Source organism: Gallinula chloropus (genome assembly GCF_964237585.1).
Source record: "Gallinula chloropus genome assembly, chromosome: 13".
NCBI lineage: Eukaryota > Metazoa > Chordata > Aves > Gruiformes > Rallidae > Gallinula > Gallinula chloropus.
The window spans coordinates 14,409,255-14,427,147 of NC_140098.1; the positions used below are offsets into that span (position 1 = coordinate 14,409,255).

The 17,893-nt window shown below is 60.0% G+C and overlaps 1 protein-coding gene across 1 annotated transcript in view; it reads right to left on the reverse strand.

The window, feature by feature from the left end:
• Positions 1-3,294: 3,294 nt before the first annotated feature.
• Positions 3,295-17,893, reverse strand: part of ACSF3 (acyl-CoA synthetase family member 3) — a gene marked incomplete at its 5' end in the record, with an annotated part of 47,673 nt that continues 33,074 nt past the window's right edge. Inside the window, 3 exons of the mRNA XM_084270084.1 lie at positions 3,295-3,575; positions 5,676-5,787; positions 6,256-6,390. Of these exons, the coding sequence (XP_084126210.1) occupies positions 3,458-3,575; positions 5,676-5,787; positions 6,256-6,390 (365 nt within the window). The 3' untranslated portion in view covers positions 3,295-3,457. The remainder of the gene's footprint in view (positions 3,576-5,675; positions 5,788-6,255; positions 6,391-17,893) is intronic.

A 17,893-nucleotide genomic window follows, 5' to 3' on the forward strand; every position in this document is an offset into this window, starting at 1 on the left:
CATCCCTCCATCCCCTCATCCCTCCCTCCATCTCTCCATTCCCCCATCCTTCCCTCCATTCCTCCATCCCCCATCCCTCCCTGCTTCCTTCCATCCCACCATCCCTCCATCCTCCCATCCCTCTATCCCCCATCTCTCCATCCCCCCATTCCTCCCTCCATCTCTCCATCCCCCCATCTCTCCCTCCATCTCTCCATCCCCCCATCCTTCCCTCCATCCCTCCATCCCCCCATCCCTCCATCCTCCCATCCCTCCCTCCATCCCTCCCCAGAAGCTGAGGGGAGGTGGCGGGGCTGCCAGTGTCCCCAGAGACAGCAGGAGGGGACATGGAGCCACCCCACGCGTGTTCCCCACGGCGCAGCTGGGCCCCGGCGCTCACTTGCCCGTCCGTCTGTCCGATCCCATCCATCCGCAGCTCTCCCTGCCGCGCTGCATCAGTGTCAGGGCGAGGAGCTGCCCCCGCGGCGCTGGCTGGGGGTCCCTGTGGGTGACCCTAACGCGCTGTGGCAGCGGGGCGGCCGAGCAGATGTTCCCTGCCACCGGCACCGAGGCACAGGGGACACGGGGTGGCCGATGTGATGGGCTCTGACAAGGCGCCGGTCCCGGGTCCCGGTGCCAGTGCTGCCAGCCACAGGAGCTGACTGGTGCCTGTGGCATGGCTCTGGACCCCTGCCCCCAACCCCAACCTCTGGCCCTGCACCCCTCTTCCCTGCTGCTTCCCCCCTGCAAAACAGGGTCCCACTGAGATGCAGGGATTTGGGGTCCCCTGCCCCCATCCCCAACCTGACCCCATCCCAAACTTCTGGCCCTGCACTCCTATCACCTGCCCCTCTCCCTCTGAAAACCAGGGTCCCACTGAGGTGCAGGGATTTGGGGTCCCCTGGCCTCATCCCTAACCTCTGGCCCTGCACCCCTACCCCCCATCTCTCTCCGCCTGCAAACAGGGGTCCCACTGAGATGCAGGGATTTGGGGTCCCACAGATGCTGGGTCCAAAAGGTGCCAGCCTTTGCCTTGCCAGGTTGGAAAAGGGGTCACCTTATTTTGGAGGGGCCAGCCCCCCCCACCTCCCAGACTCTCCCTGATCTGTCCCGACTGGTACAAGAGCTGCTTTTGAGACCAGTTGCCCCCACTGTGGGTGATGGGACCAGCCGTGTCCCTACCGTGGGTGCAGTGGGACCAGTTGTGGTCCCAGTTGCAGGGACTGGAGGTGGTTCTGGGCTTTGCCCCATCCCCACCATGCCCAGTGATGGGGAAAGTGAGCAGCTGGGAGTGTGGAGCTGAGCAGTGAGGTGCTGAGCGCGGCGCAGCAGCCGTGAAGCCACCGGAGCTCCGGCTTTTCCAGGGCAATAAAAGATAATGTCAGCCATAAAGCGCCTGAAACGGGCCTGGGGCTGGGAGCAGCTGGGGGTGCACAGAGATTTGGGCAGCCCCCAGCTCCCTGGGGACACCCCAGCACTGTGACCCCTTCCCAGGGGTGAGCAGGTCCCCGGGGTGGGTGCGGGCAGGGGGATGCTGCGGCGGGACGGGGGGGGCACACTGAGGGATGGGGATGGGCAGCATCAGCTGCCCCCTTAAAGATGCTGCTTTGGGGGGGTTGTTGTTGTTGTTGTGAGGGTTTTATTGCACGGTGCTGGGGACGGGCCTGGCAGGCCTTAATGAAGGAGATTGATGGCTTAATAGCCTGTAGCCATTACGGGGTAATTGAATGGTTGTGTACATATGATCAGAGCGTCGATGCGGACGTGGCTCGCAAGCCAAGCGCCTGCATCTGGGGGGGGGGGAAGCACACATGTGAAGCCCCCCCATGTGCCCCAGGCAGATGTGAGGCAGGGGTGGCTTAGCCCATGGCCTTGGGGACCTCTATCCACCCCCAGGTCTGGGCTGTGGTAGCATCCTGGTGCAGTGAGGGGATGGAGCAGCTCTCAAGGTTCATCCAGTGGGCACTGGGGTCAACCAAAACCCATCTCCAGCCAGCAATGGTTGGGCTGGGGCTGTGGGGCACTGAGACCAAGTGCTTTAATGAGGATTTTAATTAACAGGGCCCATCCATAGGGATGAAGGGGTGAGGAGTGTGGGTAGGAGCCAGCATGGGTGGCAGCTCCAAACCAGGCTCTGCAACCATGGTCACCATCACCTTCCCTGGGGCTGCTTGACCACCCTCCCTACCAAATCCACTGCCAAGGAGAAAAACCCCTCAGCGCCAGGTCCCTGCACCAAGGTGTGAGTCAACCCCCTCATTTTCCTGTGTGACAGCCAGGTGTTTTACAGTATTTGCTACCTGTGATCATCCATCACAGCAATCGATAGCGGGCCCGTGGAGTTTTATTAATGATCTTGTCACCGGGCCGGTGCTGGGTGCTGGGGCTTGTCGGGAGTGATAGATCATGAAGAGCTCTCGCTGCTATTTATTCTCCAGTGACCTTGTCTCTCCATTGTTGCTTGCTTAAGAGTTATGAATGTGAGACATGATAATTTGCTATTGATCTATTTGGGTAAGTTAAGAAATGTACTGCAGCGGTGATGTTTAACAAAGGATCCACTCGGGTCCCTCCTGGAGACCGGGGGGACAAGGGGAATGCTGGATGCTGGGCTGGTGTATCCGTGTGCTGGAGCGCTGTGCCCACTGGGTGTGGGGTGGTGAGGGGGGGGGATGTGTGAGGTAAAGGGTGGGGAGGCTGCTCCCACCCTTTCTGAGCTTGAAGTGCTGGGAGGCAGGTGCTGGCACTGCTGGGAGGGATGCTGCTGTGGGCAGGGTGGGGAGGGAGGGAGGGAGGGAGGGAGGGATGGATGGATGGATGGATGGATGGATGGATGGATGGATGGATGGATGGATGGAGGGAGGGAGGGATGGGTGGATGGATGGAGGGATGGATGGAGGGATGGGTGGAGGGAGAGAGAGAGGGAGGGAGGGATAAAGGGATGGGTGGATGGGTGGATGGATGGATGGATGGATGGATGGATGGATGGATGGATGGAGGGATGGGTGGATGGAGGGATGGGTGGATGGATGGAGGGATGGAGGGATGGAGGGATGGGTGGATGGATGGATGGAATGTGGTGCAGGGGTGTGTGTCATGTCTGCTTGTCCCTTGCCACCCCCTGCACAGTGAGGGACTTCAGGCAGCAAGTCCCTGCTGCCAGCACTGGTGTGGGTGGGCAGTCCTGCCTCAGGACCCCCCCTCCAGAGCTCCCCCCACACAAAGGTGTCTAGATCCAGGGCTGCCTGAGCATCCTGCAAAGAGCCCCTGCACAACCCCAACTCAGTTCAGCCAAGGAAGAGACAATTTGGGGTCAATCTGACTTTTATTGGGCTTTATTCACAGACCAGACCTGGGTGAGCCCAGAGCTGCGGCTGCTCATTCCTGCTGGGACCTCATCAGTGCCATCACAGGGGGAGAACGGAGGTGGAACAGGACCAGCCAGCCCCAGAGCCCATCCCTGGCCCTGGGCAGGGCACTAGGCTGGGTAGAAGCGCTGGAGAAGCTCCTTCTTGTTGACTTTCCCCATCTGGTTGCGTGGGATCTCCTCCACCACGATCAGCTCGGTGGGGATGGCATATGGTGCCATGGTTTCCCTGCAACACACCAGGGTGGTCTGGTAAGGGGTTGAGAGATCAGTGCCCCCAGCCCCTCCATCCTACAGACCCCCCCCGAGACCTGACAGTCACCACCAGACCTGTTTTGGGTGGGGGGATTCGCTCTGAGACCCTGCAGCCCGTCGTGGTGTACGGCCAGACTGCTTTGGGTGGGCGCTGGGGAGCAGCCCCTCTCCATGCTGAGCTGAACTGGGGGCACCCACAGCCCTACCAGCCTGGATAGCCCCACCCAGACCCCCACCCACAGCCCACTTAGGCTCAGCCCCCTCCTCAGTTGTGCTGGGGGGTGCCTGGCCCAGCCTGTCTCTGCAGGGACCCGTCTCTGTTTGGCACCTTCAGCCCCACCAGTGAGGGCACCCTTGGCTGCCCATCCCACTCCCCTGCCACACAGCACCCTGTGGGAACCACGTGCCCCACCAGCACCCCAAAACACCCACATACCACTCAGGAGGGGGCACAGGGACCCAGTGAGGCAGTGCCCCCACTGCAGACTCATCCATCCTCCTCCTTAGGGACAGGAGGGGAAGAGAGCATGGGGATGTGATGGATGCTGGACCCCCACCCTGTCCCCACATCCCCCAGGATGGAGACCACAGGTGGGTCACCTCCCTGGGCACGTGCTCAGGCCTATTGGGGGGGAGAAGGGGGTGTCTCCACTGTGGGTGGGGGGCATTCTGAGCATCACTCATCACCCCCCTGCCCTTTGCAGGGTGCAGCAGGGGGGGTTCTGTGCCTTCTGCTGCCTGTGTGTCACCAAGCTGGGGCTGTGCCTGGTGCCAGCAGCGTCCTGGCACTGGCTCTCAGAAGAGATGCCAAGTCTGCTGAGCCCTTCAACCACAGCCCAGGCCTGCTCTCCCCTCCCCTGCCTGCCACCAGCACCCCCTGCCATATGGATGCCTCTAACTGGGGATGGAGCCTGTCACTGGGAAGCAGGACTGGAGGCAGAATGAATCACTCTGAAGAGGGACATGTGTCTCCTGCCAGGGAGTGTGAGAAAAGGGCCAGGGGGATGTTAAGTGACATAGAAAATAAAGGGGAGAGACAGGGAGAGAGGAGAGGGGGGAGAGGGGGCTGGAGAGGTGCCTGGGGTCAGCGCTGGGGTCCTGGGGGACCCCTGGTTGGCAGCACACCCCCCCCTCCCCAACCCTCTGGGGGTTTCTGATTCAAGGGCTCCTGCCCTTGCTGTGGGGGCTGCAGAGCACTGTGGTTGTCCAGAGAGCTGGGGACAGTGATGGGAAGAGACAGGAGAAACACACTGGGAGGGGGGCAGACAGGGGGGCAGAGGCATGCAGCCCCTCCCTTGCCCTCTGCCAGGGACCCCCAAAGCAACGCCCAGGTGACCCCCTTGCCATGGGTGGCAGAGGAAGGGATCTGCTGGGGTCACTGATGTCCCTTTCAGGAGGCTTAGGGATGAGCAGCCCCCACACTGTGTAGTGAAGCTCTCCCCTCCCTGCTCTCCATCCCACTGTCCTTGGTGCCAAGGGTCCTGGATGGAGACCCCTGGGAGCACCAGGACAGCCTGAGCCTGGCCAGGAAGGGACATCTCCCCTTGCAACAGGGCATCAACAAAACCAAACCGATGGTGCTGGGGCCCTGAGATGCCCTGGGAGCCCCAGGTGACCATCAGCCAGAGGGTTAACACGTCTGCATGGTGCACAAGGGTCTGGCAGGGTCTTCATAGAGTCATAGAATCCCAGACTGGTCTGGGGTGGAAGGGACCCCAAGGGTCACAGAGCTCCAACCCCCTGCCACAGGCAGGGACACCAACCTCCAGGCCGGGAGCTTCCCAGTGAGGGTGAGGGAGCCCTGGGACAGGCTGCCCAGGGGGTGTGGAGTCTCCTTCTCTGGAGAGATTCCAGCCCTGTCTGGACACCAACCTGTGTGCCCTGTCCCAGGGACCCTGCTTGGGCAGGGGGTTGGATTTGATGATCTCTGGAGGTCCCTTCCCACCCCTGTGAGTCTGTGACCCCCCAAAGCTCCATGCTGCTGCCAGCTGCACCATCCCCCCTCCTCTGTCACTCCCTAACAGGGGTGCTGAGGCTTTGAGCCCCCTTCCCATGCAGCCCTGTGGCTCCTCACCTGGCCCAGTCCTTCAGGTCCTTCACGGAGAGCATCTCACCCCTGCGCAGCTGCACCACGGCGCTGACCCGCTGGCCCCACACCATGTCTGGGGGGCCGATCACAGCCACATCTGTGGGGGGAATGGAGGAGTCAGCCTGGGAAACCCCATTTCTGGGGCTGGGGAAGGAGGGAGATGCTGTGGGATGTTAGTGGGGGGGAAGCCCCGGGGCCTCTGTGGTGACAGAGCTTCCATCCCTGAGCTCCTCACCAAGGGAAGGGCAGAAGCCCCATGCTCCCAGGGATTTAGGGTGACCCAGGAGGCTCAGGGTGTGTGGAGCATCACAGGGTGAGGCACAAGGGTGACAGAGACTGACTTAGAGTCCCATTTCCAAAATCAAACGAGGGCCACTGCTGCCCCAGCCCCCAGCCCTGGGTGTCATGGCTTCATCCCCGAGGGGCTTTACAGCCAGCCTGCTCTTCCCTGGGACCCAGCCTTGCTGAGGGGGGTGCTGGGGACCAGCCTCTGAGCCCTTGGGCAGCCTCCTGTGGCTCCAGCCAGGCTCCCAGCGCCGTCCCAGGGCAGGGCAGGGCAGTGTACCTGTGATGTGGGGGTGTGTGAGCAGGTGCCGCTCCACCTCCAGCGCACTGATCTTGAACCCCCCGTTTTTGATGATGTCCACTGAGGTGCGGCCCCTGATCCAGTACACGCCGTCCCTGTATGCTGCTGTGTCCCCTGCAAGGCAAAGTGGGCTCTCTCAGGGGCTGGCACCTCCCTCTGCCCTCCCTGCCACAGGCACACGATGCTCAGGTGATGTCCCGGCGCTGGATGCCTGTACTGGCACCTGGGGAGAGCCCCCACAGTCCTGAGCATCCCCACAGAGCCCCTGGGGATGCAGTGCCAGCTGTCCCCACTTGCCAGCCTGCTCCTGGGGACACACAGAGGGGATGCAGCCACTGCTTTTCTGTGGAGGGAACAGGAGGAACAAGGCTACATGCCCCAGAGCCCTTTAGTCCGACAGATGTTCTCCAGCGACTCTCAACATGGACCACAAGACCAGCAGGCTCCAGCTCAGCCCCTTCCTTGTCTTGTGGGCAACCACCAAAGACCTTGGTTGTGGGTTCTGGCTGGACATGATGACTCCTGGAGCTCTGCCACCACTGGTCCCCATTGCCAGTCCCCATCACCTAGTCCCCATTGCCTAGCCTCCCTGTGTGACCATCACCAGCATCCCTGCATGGCCATCACCAGCATCCCTGTGTGGCCATCACCAGCATCCCTGTGTGACCATCACCAGCATCCCTGTGTGACCATCACCAGCATCCCTGTGTGACCATCACCAGCATACCTGCGTGGCCATCACCAGCATCCCTGCATGGCCATCACCACCATTCCTGCGTGGCCATCACCAGCATCCCTGCGTGACCATCACCAGCATCCCTGTGTGGCCATCACCAGCATCCCTGCATGGCCATCACCAGCATCCCTGCATGGCCATCACCAGCATCCCTGTGTGACCATCACCAGCATCCCTGCGTGGCCATCACCAGCATCCCTGTGTGGCCATCACCAGCATCCCTGCGTGACCATCACCAGCATCCCTGTGTGGCCATCACCAACATCCCTGCACGGCTGTCCCCTGCTTTCCCAGCTCTGGCAGGAGCATGGGCAGTGTCTGCTCACAGCTGCCCATGGAGCTGTGCCCTGTGCTCAGAGAAGTGCCTCTGCCAGCTGAGAAAAGTGCTTTTTGAAGGAGACACACTCCCTGAGCTCTCACCCTCCCAGACATTCCCCACGCAGCCAGGGATGGGAGGAAGAGTCCTTTCAGCCTGGGCATGGAGAGGGAGGGGACACCCCACCCCTTCCACTCCCCCCCCAGCCCTGTGCTCCCCACAGCCGCCGCTGTGCCCCACAGGATGCCCCTGGCGGGCGGTCAGCATGACGACTGCGGTTACCACCAGCTGCTGGGACGAGCCCGGTGACTCCTCCACCCTCCCCACCTCCTCCTTCCTGCCTCCTCTCCCCTGTAAGCCGGGCACGGGGGTCTTGCTGTCACTCCCGGTGCTGACAGGACAGGGCACGCTGCGGGGGACCGCCCGCCGAGCCCAGCCACATTACCCTCTGCCCCAGCCATCTGCTGCCAGCCCAGCGCATCACACCCAGCACAGCAACGCGCTCCCTGCCTCCCAGGCCAGCGGGGGTTTCCTCGGGCCACTGAGACTAGTTAAAAGGATGCTGCCGTTTGCTTAATGACTCTCCCCCACATGCTCCCTTTAAACAGCGCTAAAAGCGGCGTTTCCAAACCTGGCACCGCACCAAGGGCTCGTGGGGAGGGTTGTGCCCCTCTCCCCAGTGTTCCCAGTCCCCTGTGCCTGGTGGTGCAGGACCCCCAGCCCCTCCAGCCAGCCCTGCTGCTGGCATCGTGCTCCATCTCCCCCCCACCTCCCTCCCCATTCCCATCTTTTTCTGCCCCATCTCACAGGCTGCCACCTCCAGCCCACGCTGCTCCTCACCCAGACTCCTCCGAGCTCCTCACCAGCGTGGGCACCTCCTCCCCAGCTGGCTGGGACAACAGAGGCACCAACGGGGATTTCTGAGGGGGGAACAGAGGTGACAGCACCTCCCAAAACACATTTCTGCCTGCCTTCCCAGCTGGCTGTGCCTGTGGCTCCTGGGTGCTCCCAGAGCATCTGGCTGTGTCTGTGGCTCCTGGGTGCTCCCAGAGCATCTCACCATGCCTGTGGCTCCAGGGTGCTCCCAGAGCATCCAGCCATGCCTGTGGCTCCAGGGTGCTCCCAGAGCATCTCACCATGCCTATGGCTCCTGGGTGCTCCCAGAGCATCCAGCCATGCCTGTGGCTCCTGGGTGCTCCCAGAGCATCTCACCATGCCTATGGCTCCTGGGTGCTCCCAGAGCATCCAGCCATGCCTGTGGCTCCAGGGTGCTCCCAGAGCATCTCACCATGCCTATGGCTCCTGGGTGCTCCCAGAGCATCCAGCCATGCCTGTGGCTCCTGGGTGTTCCCAGAGCATCCGTCTGTGCTTGTGGCTCCAGGGTGCTCCCACAGCACCCACACAGGGACAGGATGGATGCTTCCATGGCATCCATCCTCACTCCCAACGCCTTCTCTCCCTGCAGCACACGGAGCAGCAGGGTCAGGACAGCCGTGCCTGCTCCTCTTCCCCCAGCACGGAGCCAGGAACAGCATTTCCTTCCTGGCATCCAGCTGCGCAGGGAAGGGGAGGGGGGGGGGGAGGAGGGTTGTGTCTGATGAGAAGATTACCGCCTGTGACACCCCATCTCCACCCCTGCTCGCCCTGGGCCACCTCCAACCAGGCTCCTTTCCATCAGACAAAGCCGGCGGCAGCAGAAGCCTCCGTGGCACGTGGCTCGGCCCCGGTGCTGCGGCGCAGCTGATGCTGGTGGGGCCGTGGGATTATTGTTTCCCTGACAGCAGCCCTCACCGCTACCTTTGGATCTGTTTCAAGATGCTCAGTGGGCATCTGTTCCACGAAACGTTCCGGGCTCTGCTGAGCTGCATACTGAACAGGCTCCTGTGCCGGGGGAGCCGGGCTGGGCTGCACTTCCCTGGAGTTTCAGGCTGGTTTATATATATGGATCGTAGCCTGGAATGGTTTGGGGTGGAAGGGACCTTATGGATCATCTAGTTCCCAATTAGGAATACCCTCTGCTAGCCCATTGTGGTGGAGGGCAGAGGCTGGTGTGAGCTGTGCCATGAACAGTCAGGCTCCGAGCAAAAGCCTTTTCCAGGCTAAATCTGGTTTACAACAGAGGGGTCTGGGTGAGAACTGTGTCCAGAGAAGAGCAACCAGGCTGGGAAAGGGGTTGGAGAGCAGCAAATCCTCTGAGGAGCAGCTGAGGGAGCTGGAGGTGTTCAGCCTGGAGAAGAGGAGGCTGAGGGGAGACCTTCTCCCCACCTCCCCTGCCCTGCCAGGAGGCTGCAGAGAGGTGGGCGATGGTCTCTTCAGCCAGGGGACAGGAGCTGGGACAAGGGGCAATGGGCTCAAGCTGCCCCAGGGCAGGGTCAGCTCAGCTGGGAGGGAAAAGTTCTTCCCTGGCAGAGTTGTGGGGCTGTAGCACAGGCTGCCCAGGGAGGGGCTGAGTCACCCCCTGGGTGTGTTTAACAGAGGGGAGATGAGGTGCTCAGGGAGCTGGGGCAGCACAGGACAGGAACAGTTGGACTTGATGGCCTCAAAGGGCTTTTCCAACCTGGTGATGCTGTGACTCTGTGAAGGGGCAATGGCCTCAAGTTGGAGCACAGGGAGTTCCCCACCAATGTGGGGAAGAACTTCTTCCCAGGGAGGGTGAGGGAGCCCTGGGACAGGCTGCCCAGGGGGTGTGGAGTCTCCTTCTCTGGAGAGATTCCAGCCCCGTCTGGACACCGACCTGTGTGACCTGTCCTAAGGACCCTGCTTGGGCAGGGGGTTGGACCCCATGGGCTCTGGAGGTCCCTTCCAACCCCTGTGATTCTGTTATGCCACGTGCCCAGATGAACCCTAAAAAGCACATGAGCTGCAGCAGCCTCACCCTGTTTCCAACCCCCAGCGGTTTCTGCAACAGCATCTTTCCAGTTGCAAAACACTTGTTGCAAGGCTGGAGAGGCCCTTGTGCTCCCACCACCGTGGCTTTTAGGCTGTTCCCCTCCTTCACCGAGTGATCTCCCAGCATCTTGCCTCTTTCTTTCCAAGAGCCTCTTGCTTTGCTTCCAAGAGCTACAGGAGAGAACTCAATGTGGAGCTGCCCTGCCAGCCCAAGGGTCAGGGTGAGGTTGCCACACCATGGGCACAATGAGCAAACATTCAAACTGAGCATTGAGCAAGAGAACACTTCAGCTGGAGAGGGGAGATGCTGAGCAGCTGGGAGACAACACAAGAGGTGTGTGTGGGGAGAGAGTTTTCAGGTAAATCACGAGGAACGGTGACTTCAGCCCAGGTTAGATGCTGAGCTGGGACTGTCTTAGGGTCTGCTGGAAGAACCCAATGAACGGTGACAGTGCTGCCCTTAAAATGGGTCTGACCCACTGGGCTTTGTAAAGCAAAGGTCTCAGCCCTGCCAGCGGGTGCTGAGGTCAGGATAGCACCCAGGAGCCCACCCCAGACACAGCTGGTGCCGGACACAACATTGCACCTCGAATGCTGGGTCCAGTTCTGGGCTCCTCACCATCAGAAGGACATTGAGGTCCTGGAGTGTGTCCAGAGAAGGGCAACCAGGCTGGGGAAGGGGCTGGAGGGCAGCAAACCTTCCATCCCACGTGGGGCACAGCCCTCACCCTTGGTAAACGGTGCTTGCAGGGTTTGGCACGCTGCCTTCACCTGCCCCACAGTACTGCCTGAGCCATTCCTTCCTGGTGGAAAGCTCTTTGCTGACCCAGCCAGGCTGGAGCTGCTCCTTCCCCCTTTCCCTGCTGCTGGAGCTGGTTTTCCCCACGTTTCAGAGCTACCAGGAAGCTTGAGGAGCCCAGGGAGGGTCCCGCTCCCGCAGCTCCAGCCCGGAGCAGCGTGGGGGGATGCTGGTGGGCTCTTTCCTGCCAGCTGCAGAAGGCAGTTTGAGTGCTTGCTGGTATTAATTAGACCTTTTTTTCTGTTAATGAATCATTCCAGATTTTGCAAATTAAGTCTTGGCTTTCAAAGGTGTCGTGCAGAGCCCAGGGCTCCACAGAGAGCCGGGCGGCAGAGCGGGGGGCTCCTCGCTTTCCCAGGAGGTGCTGACCCACAGGGACAGGGAAGAGACCCCTGTGGGGACAGATCCCCCTCCCCAGGCTGGGGGGTGGCAGAGGACAGCCAGCAGACCTTCCCCAGACCCCATGCATGCCCTGGAGGGTCTCCATTGGGAGCCCATCCTGAATGGCCCCTGGGAAGGTGCTGTGACCCTGCTGCAGCAGGACCCTGGCCCGTGGCAGTGCCCCCAGACCCGCTCAGCACCAGCCCTGCTGGCCAGGACATCAGCACTCAGGGATCCCTGCTCCAGCTGTGCCAAGCAGACAGACAGACAGACAGACAGACAGACAGACAGATGACAGACAGATGCAGCTTTGCTCCTTCTGACAGGATGTCAGGGGGTATCTTGGGGAGCCCAGGGTGCTGCTCCCCACCCAAATCCGAGCCCAGGCTCCCTGTGCCCTGCCAGCACAGCAGCTCCCTGGCTGCTCCCATCCCTGACACTCAGCTCACACCAGGCTCCACACCTGCTCTTTTGGGAGCCTTTAAGCTCTTTTTTTTTTTTGTAAAAATAATGATTATTTATCTTATCCTCTCCCCAGGCTCTGGGAGGAATGCCCTGCTGTCAGCTGCTCTCCCAGCACACCATCCCTCATTTCCAGAGCCACCAGGAGCAGTGACAGAGCCAGGCACTCGCCCTCCAGCATCCCCTGGACCTGGAGAATTGCTGTTCTGGCCCAACAAGCATGTCAGGACCAGGGGGGGGACACAGGAGCTGGAGGCTCCCAGCTGGCAGACCTCCAGGAAACTCACAGGGAAACAGTTGGGAGAATCAGTCTTTGCCCTTCATGGTGCTTTCCAGCCAAGGATCTCAAAGCACCAGGTAAGCAGACCTGGGAACAGCTGGCAGGACAGAGGTGGGATGTGATGTGGCATCCACGGTGCAGAGCAGTGGGCAGGAGGTTGTCCTTCCATCTCTGCTCTTCCCTGGGATCCACTCAGACCCACCTCCTTCACCCCAGGAATGGCTGTTGATGCTCCTGGTCCATCCCAGGAGGGAGGCTGAGGCAGAGCTCACCCTCCAGCAGAGACAGACATATACCCATGATTAAGATGATGATTTATCTTCCAGGCAGGATTGGTCCAAAGTCTGGGCAGGCAGTGAGAAGCCTGAGCCCTGACCCTGAGGTTCTCACCAGCTTGGAAAGCAGAGCAATAACCCAGGGGCTTGAAGTCCCACAAGACTTTGTGGGATCGAGTCATGGTCCCTGGGCCAGATCCCACCAGCTGGACAGGGGGCCTGGCCAAGGCTCATGATGGCCCCCAGCCCATCCCCCTGCCCACCCAAGGGGTCAGGGCTTGCAGGCACATCCTCCTGCCTTTGGGAGCCTTTTCTGGAGCTCTGAGCAGGATCAGGCTCCTTCCTGCCTGTGGGTTTGGCCCATCCCAGGCTGTTGACCACAGGAAAGCTCCTCCCTGCTCTGAGCACCAAACTTTTGGCTCTGGGAGCACCCAGCCACCACAAGCTCCACACACCCCTCACACCTCTGGGTGAGCATTTCTTTCCACACCTTTCAAGTCTCCCAGCCCTTTCCAGGGCGATTCAATGTCCCACTGGTCTCCTAAACCTTTCTGCAGGCACAGAAGGGTTGGGAACCTGCAGAACGTGGCACAGCAGCAGCTTTCCCCCAGCCAGGGCGAGCAACGCTTTTCCCATCCCTCCCCAGCACAAGCTTCCCACACAACTCCCAGCCCAGGGAAACGTTCTTTCCCCACTCCCAGAGATTCCTGTGCTTGAGAAAGGCTGGGAGAGGAGACAAGCAATTAGAAGGTGAGTGTTAACGGGCTTCTATAGGCATTAGATGACCCATCCTCTCTCTCTCTGCAGCCGCCGTGATGGGAGGCTCTGCGGGACGTCTCCGTTACGGACATAAACCTTTCCCTCCCCTTCACCCCCCCCAACCCCCCCACCACTGCAATGAAAACTGCATCAATAGATCCCCCATCTGCTCCCATACATCACACCCTTCGCTCCAGTTTATTAGCTGGAATAAATCATCAATATTTCATTAGACATCAGTGGCGCTCGGCTCCGGGAAGGCGCAATCCATCACCCCGACACTCCCCGCGACCTGCCGCCACGCAAGAGGCTTTCCAGTCTATTAAACAAGATGGATACAGTGTGTGCTGGGATGGACTGGGGGAATTTATTTATGGAGTGCTTGGGAAAGGGAGGGCACTGAATGTGTGGTGCCTCGTGGGCAGCTTGGAGCTGCTCCTGTCAGCCCTCGGATTGGGCAGCCCAACCACAAAGCCCCAGAGCAGTGGGAGGGAGAGACAGTGACAGGTAAGAAGATGATGTGGCAAAGCAGGAGCTGGGTTGAACCCTGGGGTGGTCAGCTCTGGGTGCAGGACCCTGAGTGCCCAGCTCTGGATGAAGGATCCCAGAGTGCCCAGCTCTGGGTGAAGGACTCTGGGTGCAGGACCCCAGCGTGCTCAGCTCTGGGTGAAGGACTCCAGGATGCTCAGCTCTGGGTGCAGGACCCTGGGATGCCGAGCTCTGGGTGCAGGACCCCAGGGTGCCTAGCTCTGGGTGAAGGACCCTGGGATGCCCAGCTCTGGGTGCAGGACTCCAGGATGCTCAGCTCTGAATGCAGGACCCCGGGATGCCCAGCTCTGGGTGCAGGACTCTGGGATGCTCAGCTCTGCGTGAAGGACCCTGAGATGCCCAGTTCTGGATGCAGGACCCCAAGATGCCCAGCTCTGGGTGAGGGACCAGTTCCTCGCTGCTATGAGCTGCCTGTGCCCAGAAATTCTTGCCAGGGTGACAGGTTTTGCTGCTCTTGGGAGCTCCAGGCTCACCTAACGCCAACACCTTCTCCTTCTGCCCATCAGAAGATGAGCACGTTCTCTGGCTCTGCAGAGGCCAGCAGCAGACAGGAGAACCTTTCCCATGCACAGGGCAACCAGGGTTGGACCTGATGACCTCCTGAGGTCCCTTCCAACCCCGTGCCTACTCCCACCCCATTGGCTGCTGCTCTTTTCACGCTGGAAAACTCAACACCAGCCCTGCAGAACCATCATCCCTTTGACAGTGGGGCAGCTCCCAGCTCAGGGATCCGATCTCATCCACCCAGGAGAGACCTGCTCTCCCCAAGCCGTGTCTCCTGTCAGGAGCAGCCACACCACTGCTACCTGGCCAACAAGGTGCCAATGCCTGATGGATGCTCAGCGAGATGCTACCGTGGTGCACAGCTATCCCGAGCCTCTCTGCAGCGTGCTGGTGGGATTGATTAGGGGCCTCCTTGCTCCCGAAGGGGATTGACACAGCCCCAGCAGCAGTGATGTATGTGAGCACACCTCCTTAATGAAATGCTAAGTGATAGGCTAAGGAACAGGAGCTGCTGGGCCTTGATTTATTGCATGGGCATGAATCGTGTTTGTCACCGCTGTCAGCCATCCCGGCTAGGAACAGAGGTTAGGGACACAAATTGTAGCTAATTAACAGTAATTAGCACTTCTGGGTTTGGGTTCCTTGGTGGAGGCTGGCCACGCAGCAGTGTGTCACTTGCCCTGGCTTGTCACCTCTCGGTGTCACCCCCACTCAGTCCCTGAGCATTGGCATGTGTGTCCTCCGAAACCAAGCTGTGTCCCCTCCCCTGGTCCCCTGCTCCCTGCTGCCACATTGCATCCCTGACCGCTTCCCAGGGAAGCCTGGGCTCCTCTGGCAGCCTCCCAGCACTGACATGGAGCAGAGCAAAGCCCTGGTCCTGTCCTGCCTGGGTTCTTAGCGCCCCTTTGGAGTTATGAGGGGACATGGGAAGGGTCACGTTAACCCCAATCCAGAGCATAAAGTCAAAATCATGAACTTCTCCTTCTCACCTTTTCCATGACCACAACAGGGAGACCCAATGAGCTCCCAAAGGCCCATTCCTTCCATCTCTGGAGCCTGCTGCTGCAGCCGAGCAGCTCTTTGGGGCTCCTCAGGTCATAGAATCCCAGCCTGGTCTGGGTTGGAAGGGACCCCAAGGGTCACAGAGCTCCAACCCCCTGCCACAGGCAGGGACAACAACCTCCAGGCCTGGAGATACACAAGGTTGCCCAGGGCCCCAGCCAACCTGGCCTTCAACACCCCCAGGGATGGGGCACCCACCCCCTCTCTGGGCAGCCCATTCCAGCCCCTCACCACTCTCTCTGCAAAGAACTTCCCCCTAATATCTCCTCTCACCCTTCCCTCCTCCAGCTTCACTCCAGCCCCCTTGTCCTGCCAGTCTCCACCCTTTAACAAGCTGATTCCCCTCCTGTTCCTCTGCTCCCTTCAGGGACTGGAAGGCTGCAGTGAGGTCCCCCCACAGCCTTCTCTTCTCTTCTCCAGGCTGACCCAGCCCAGCTCCCTCAGCCTCTCTCCGTAGGGATGTGCCGCATCCGCAGGGGCACGGGGCTGCTCTGAGGCACCGGGGGTTTGCTCTGCGCCACCGTCATTAATAAAGCATCAAAGGCTCCTGAGGGGAAGAGTCTGAAACTTCTTCAAAAAAACCCAGATGCATATTAATAACGTGCCAATTATTCACGGCCGAGGAAAACATCCTCCCTCCCCAGCAGCTTCCAGGGCCCCCGTTTGCTCAGGTGCTTCCAGGGCCCCTGTTTGCTCCTGTGCTGTCCTGGTACGGTGTGAGAGCCCTTCCCAGCCAGCCCTGCTCAGCAGAGCCACCGGCACCAGCTCTCTGCTGGGAGCAGCACTGGCACCGTCCTTCTTGCAGCAGCAGCAGCTATCCTGGCACTGGCAGCCCCAGCACAGCACCTCGAGGCTCTGGCTGGCAGCTGCCCAACCTATCTGTACCCACCCTGCTGCCAAAACCCTGTGGATGCTCCATGGGGGGATGATGGATTTCCCAGCAAACCCCAGCCCGGAGCATCCTTGACATCCAGAGCAAGTTCTGCTTCAGCCCCCTGGGAGGGAAGAGCCCTTCACCCTCTGCTGAGACAGAGGAGCTGCTCCAAGAGGTCTGAGGACCCTCGTTCTCTGGCCATGGGCTGCACTCAGCCCAGCACAGGGATGTTTGCTGTTGCCCTCACATCAACCTGCCTGGTGGCAGTTGGAGTCCTGCCCAGGACATCCAAAGCTACCGGTACATCGAGGATAACGCCGGCTGCTCCAAAGCCCCCCCCCCCAAACAGTCTCTGAGAGCAACAGGCAGCTGTCAGGCTTTGAGAGCCACCATCCACTGAGGCAGAGCAAGATTTTGACACCGTTACAGATTCCTACCTGGGGGTAATTTAACGGCTCGGGAGAAAGGAGATAAATCTATTAGAAGGGAATCGCTGTTTGTTTACGCCTCTTGCCACCACCACCCCCACGAGCAGCAGCGGCAGCAGGTGGATGTGCAAGCACCATTTATTTACATAATAAAATTGCCAAGGAGATTTGTAGCTCAGGGGCATCCTCTGTGTGTGTGTCTGAACGCCGTTAGCAGGCACGGGGGTGCCCGGCCAGCAGGGAGCACACCCTCTGTGATGAAGAGGGATGCAGACATGGCAGCGTGTCTGTTCCTCTCCTTTCCCCCCTGACTTGGGCAGGGGATGGGAATCACATCGCAGCTTCAGGCTGCTGGGTCTGCTGGGAGCTGCCTTTAGGCTCCACCTGGAGAGTTGTGTCCAGTTCTGGGCTCCCTGGGATCAAACAGCCAGGGATCTCCTGGAGAGAGTCCAGAGAAGGGACAGAGATGGTGAAAGGCCTGGAGCATCTCCCCTGTGAGGAAAGACTGAGTGAGCTGGGGCTGTTCAGCCTGGAGAGAAGAAGCCTGAGAGGGGATCTGATCAATGGGTATCAATAGCTGAAGGGTGGGACACAGGGGGACATGGGCAGCCTCTTCTCAGTGTCTGTGGGGACAGGACACTGAAAAGTCCTGTGATGGACAGGTGATGGCCTCAAGTTGGAGCACAGGAAGTTCCACCCCAATCTGGGGAAGAACTTTTACCCAGTGAGGGTGAGGGAGCCCTGGGACAGGCTGCCCAGGGGGTGTGGAGTCTCCTTCTCTGGAGAGATTCCAGCCCCGTCTGGACACCAACCTGTGTGACCTGTCCTAGGGACCCTGCTTTGGCAGGGCGTTGGACTCAATCTCTGGAGGTCCCTTCCAACCCCTGTGATTCTACGATTCCCCAGGAGAGAGGGGGGTTAAGGAACCCATTCCCCACTCTCAATCCAGGGATGCTCTCCCTGGAGCATCCAGCACGAGGGGAAAGGGGGAAAAAAAACCCCATAAAACAAAAAAAGGAAAGCAGGAAAAACGATGAATTAAACCCCATCCTGGAATGAATTCCTGTCATGCTCAGCAATGGGGAAGTTTGTTTGTATTCCACAGGCAGCAGCGCTGAGCCTGCTGTCAGAGCCACGCTGGGAGAAAGGGCAAAACCCTGCCGAGATGAAAGAATGAGAAGCACTGGTACAGCCTCCCCTGGCATTTACACCTGGGGAAAAAGCATTAAAAAATCACTCAAGGGCATCTCACAGAGAGCTGTGCTAATAAGGCACCTCCCCACGCCGCCCGGCTGCGCCGGCA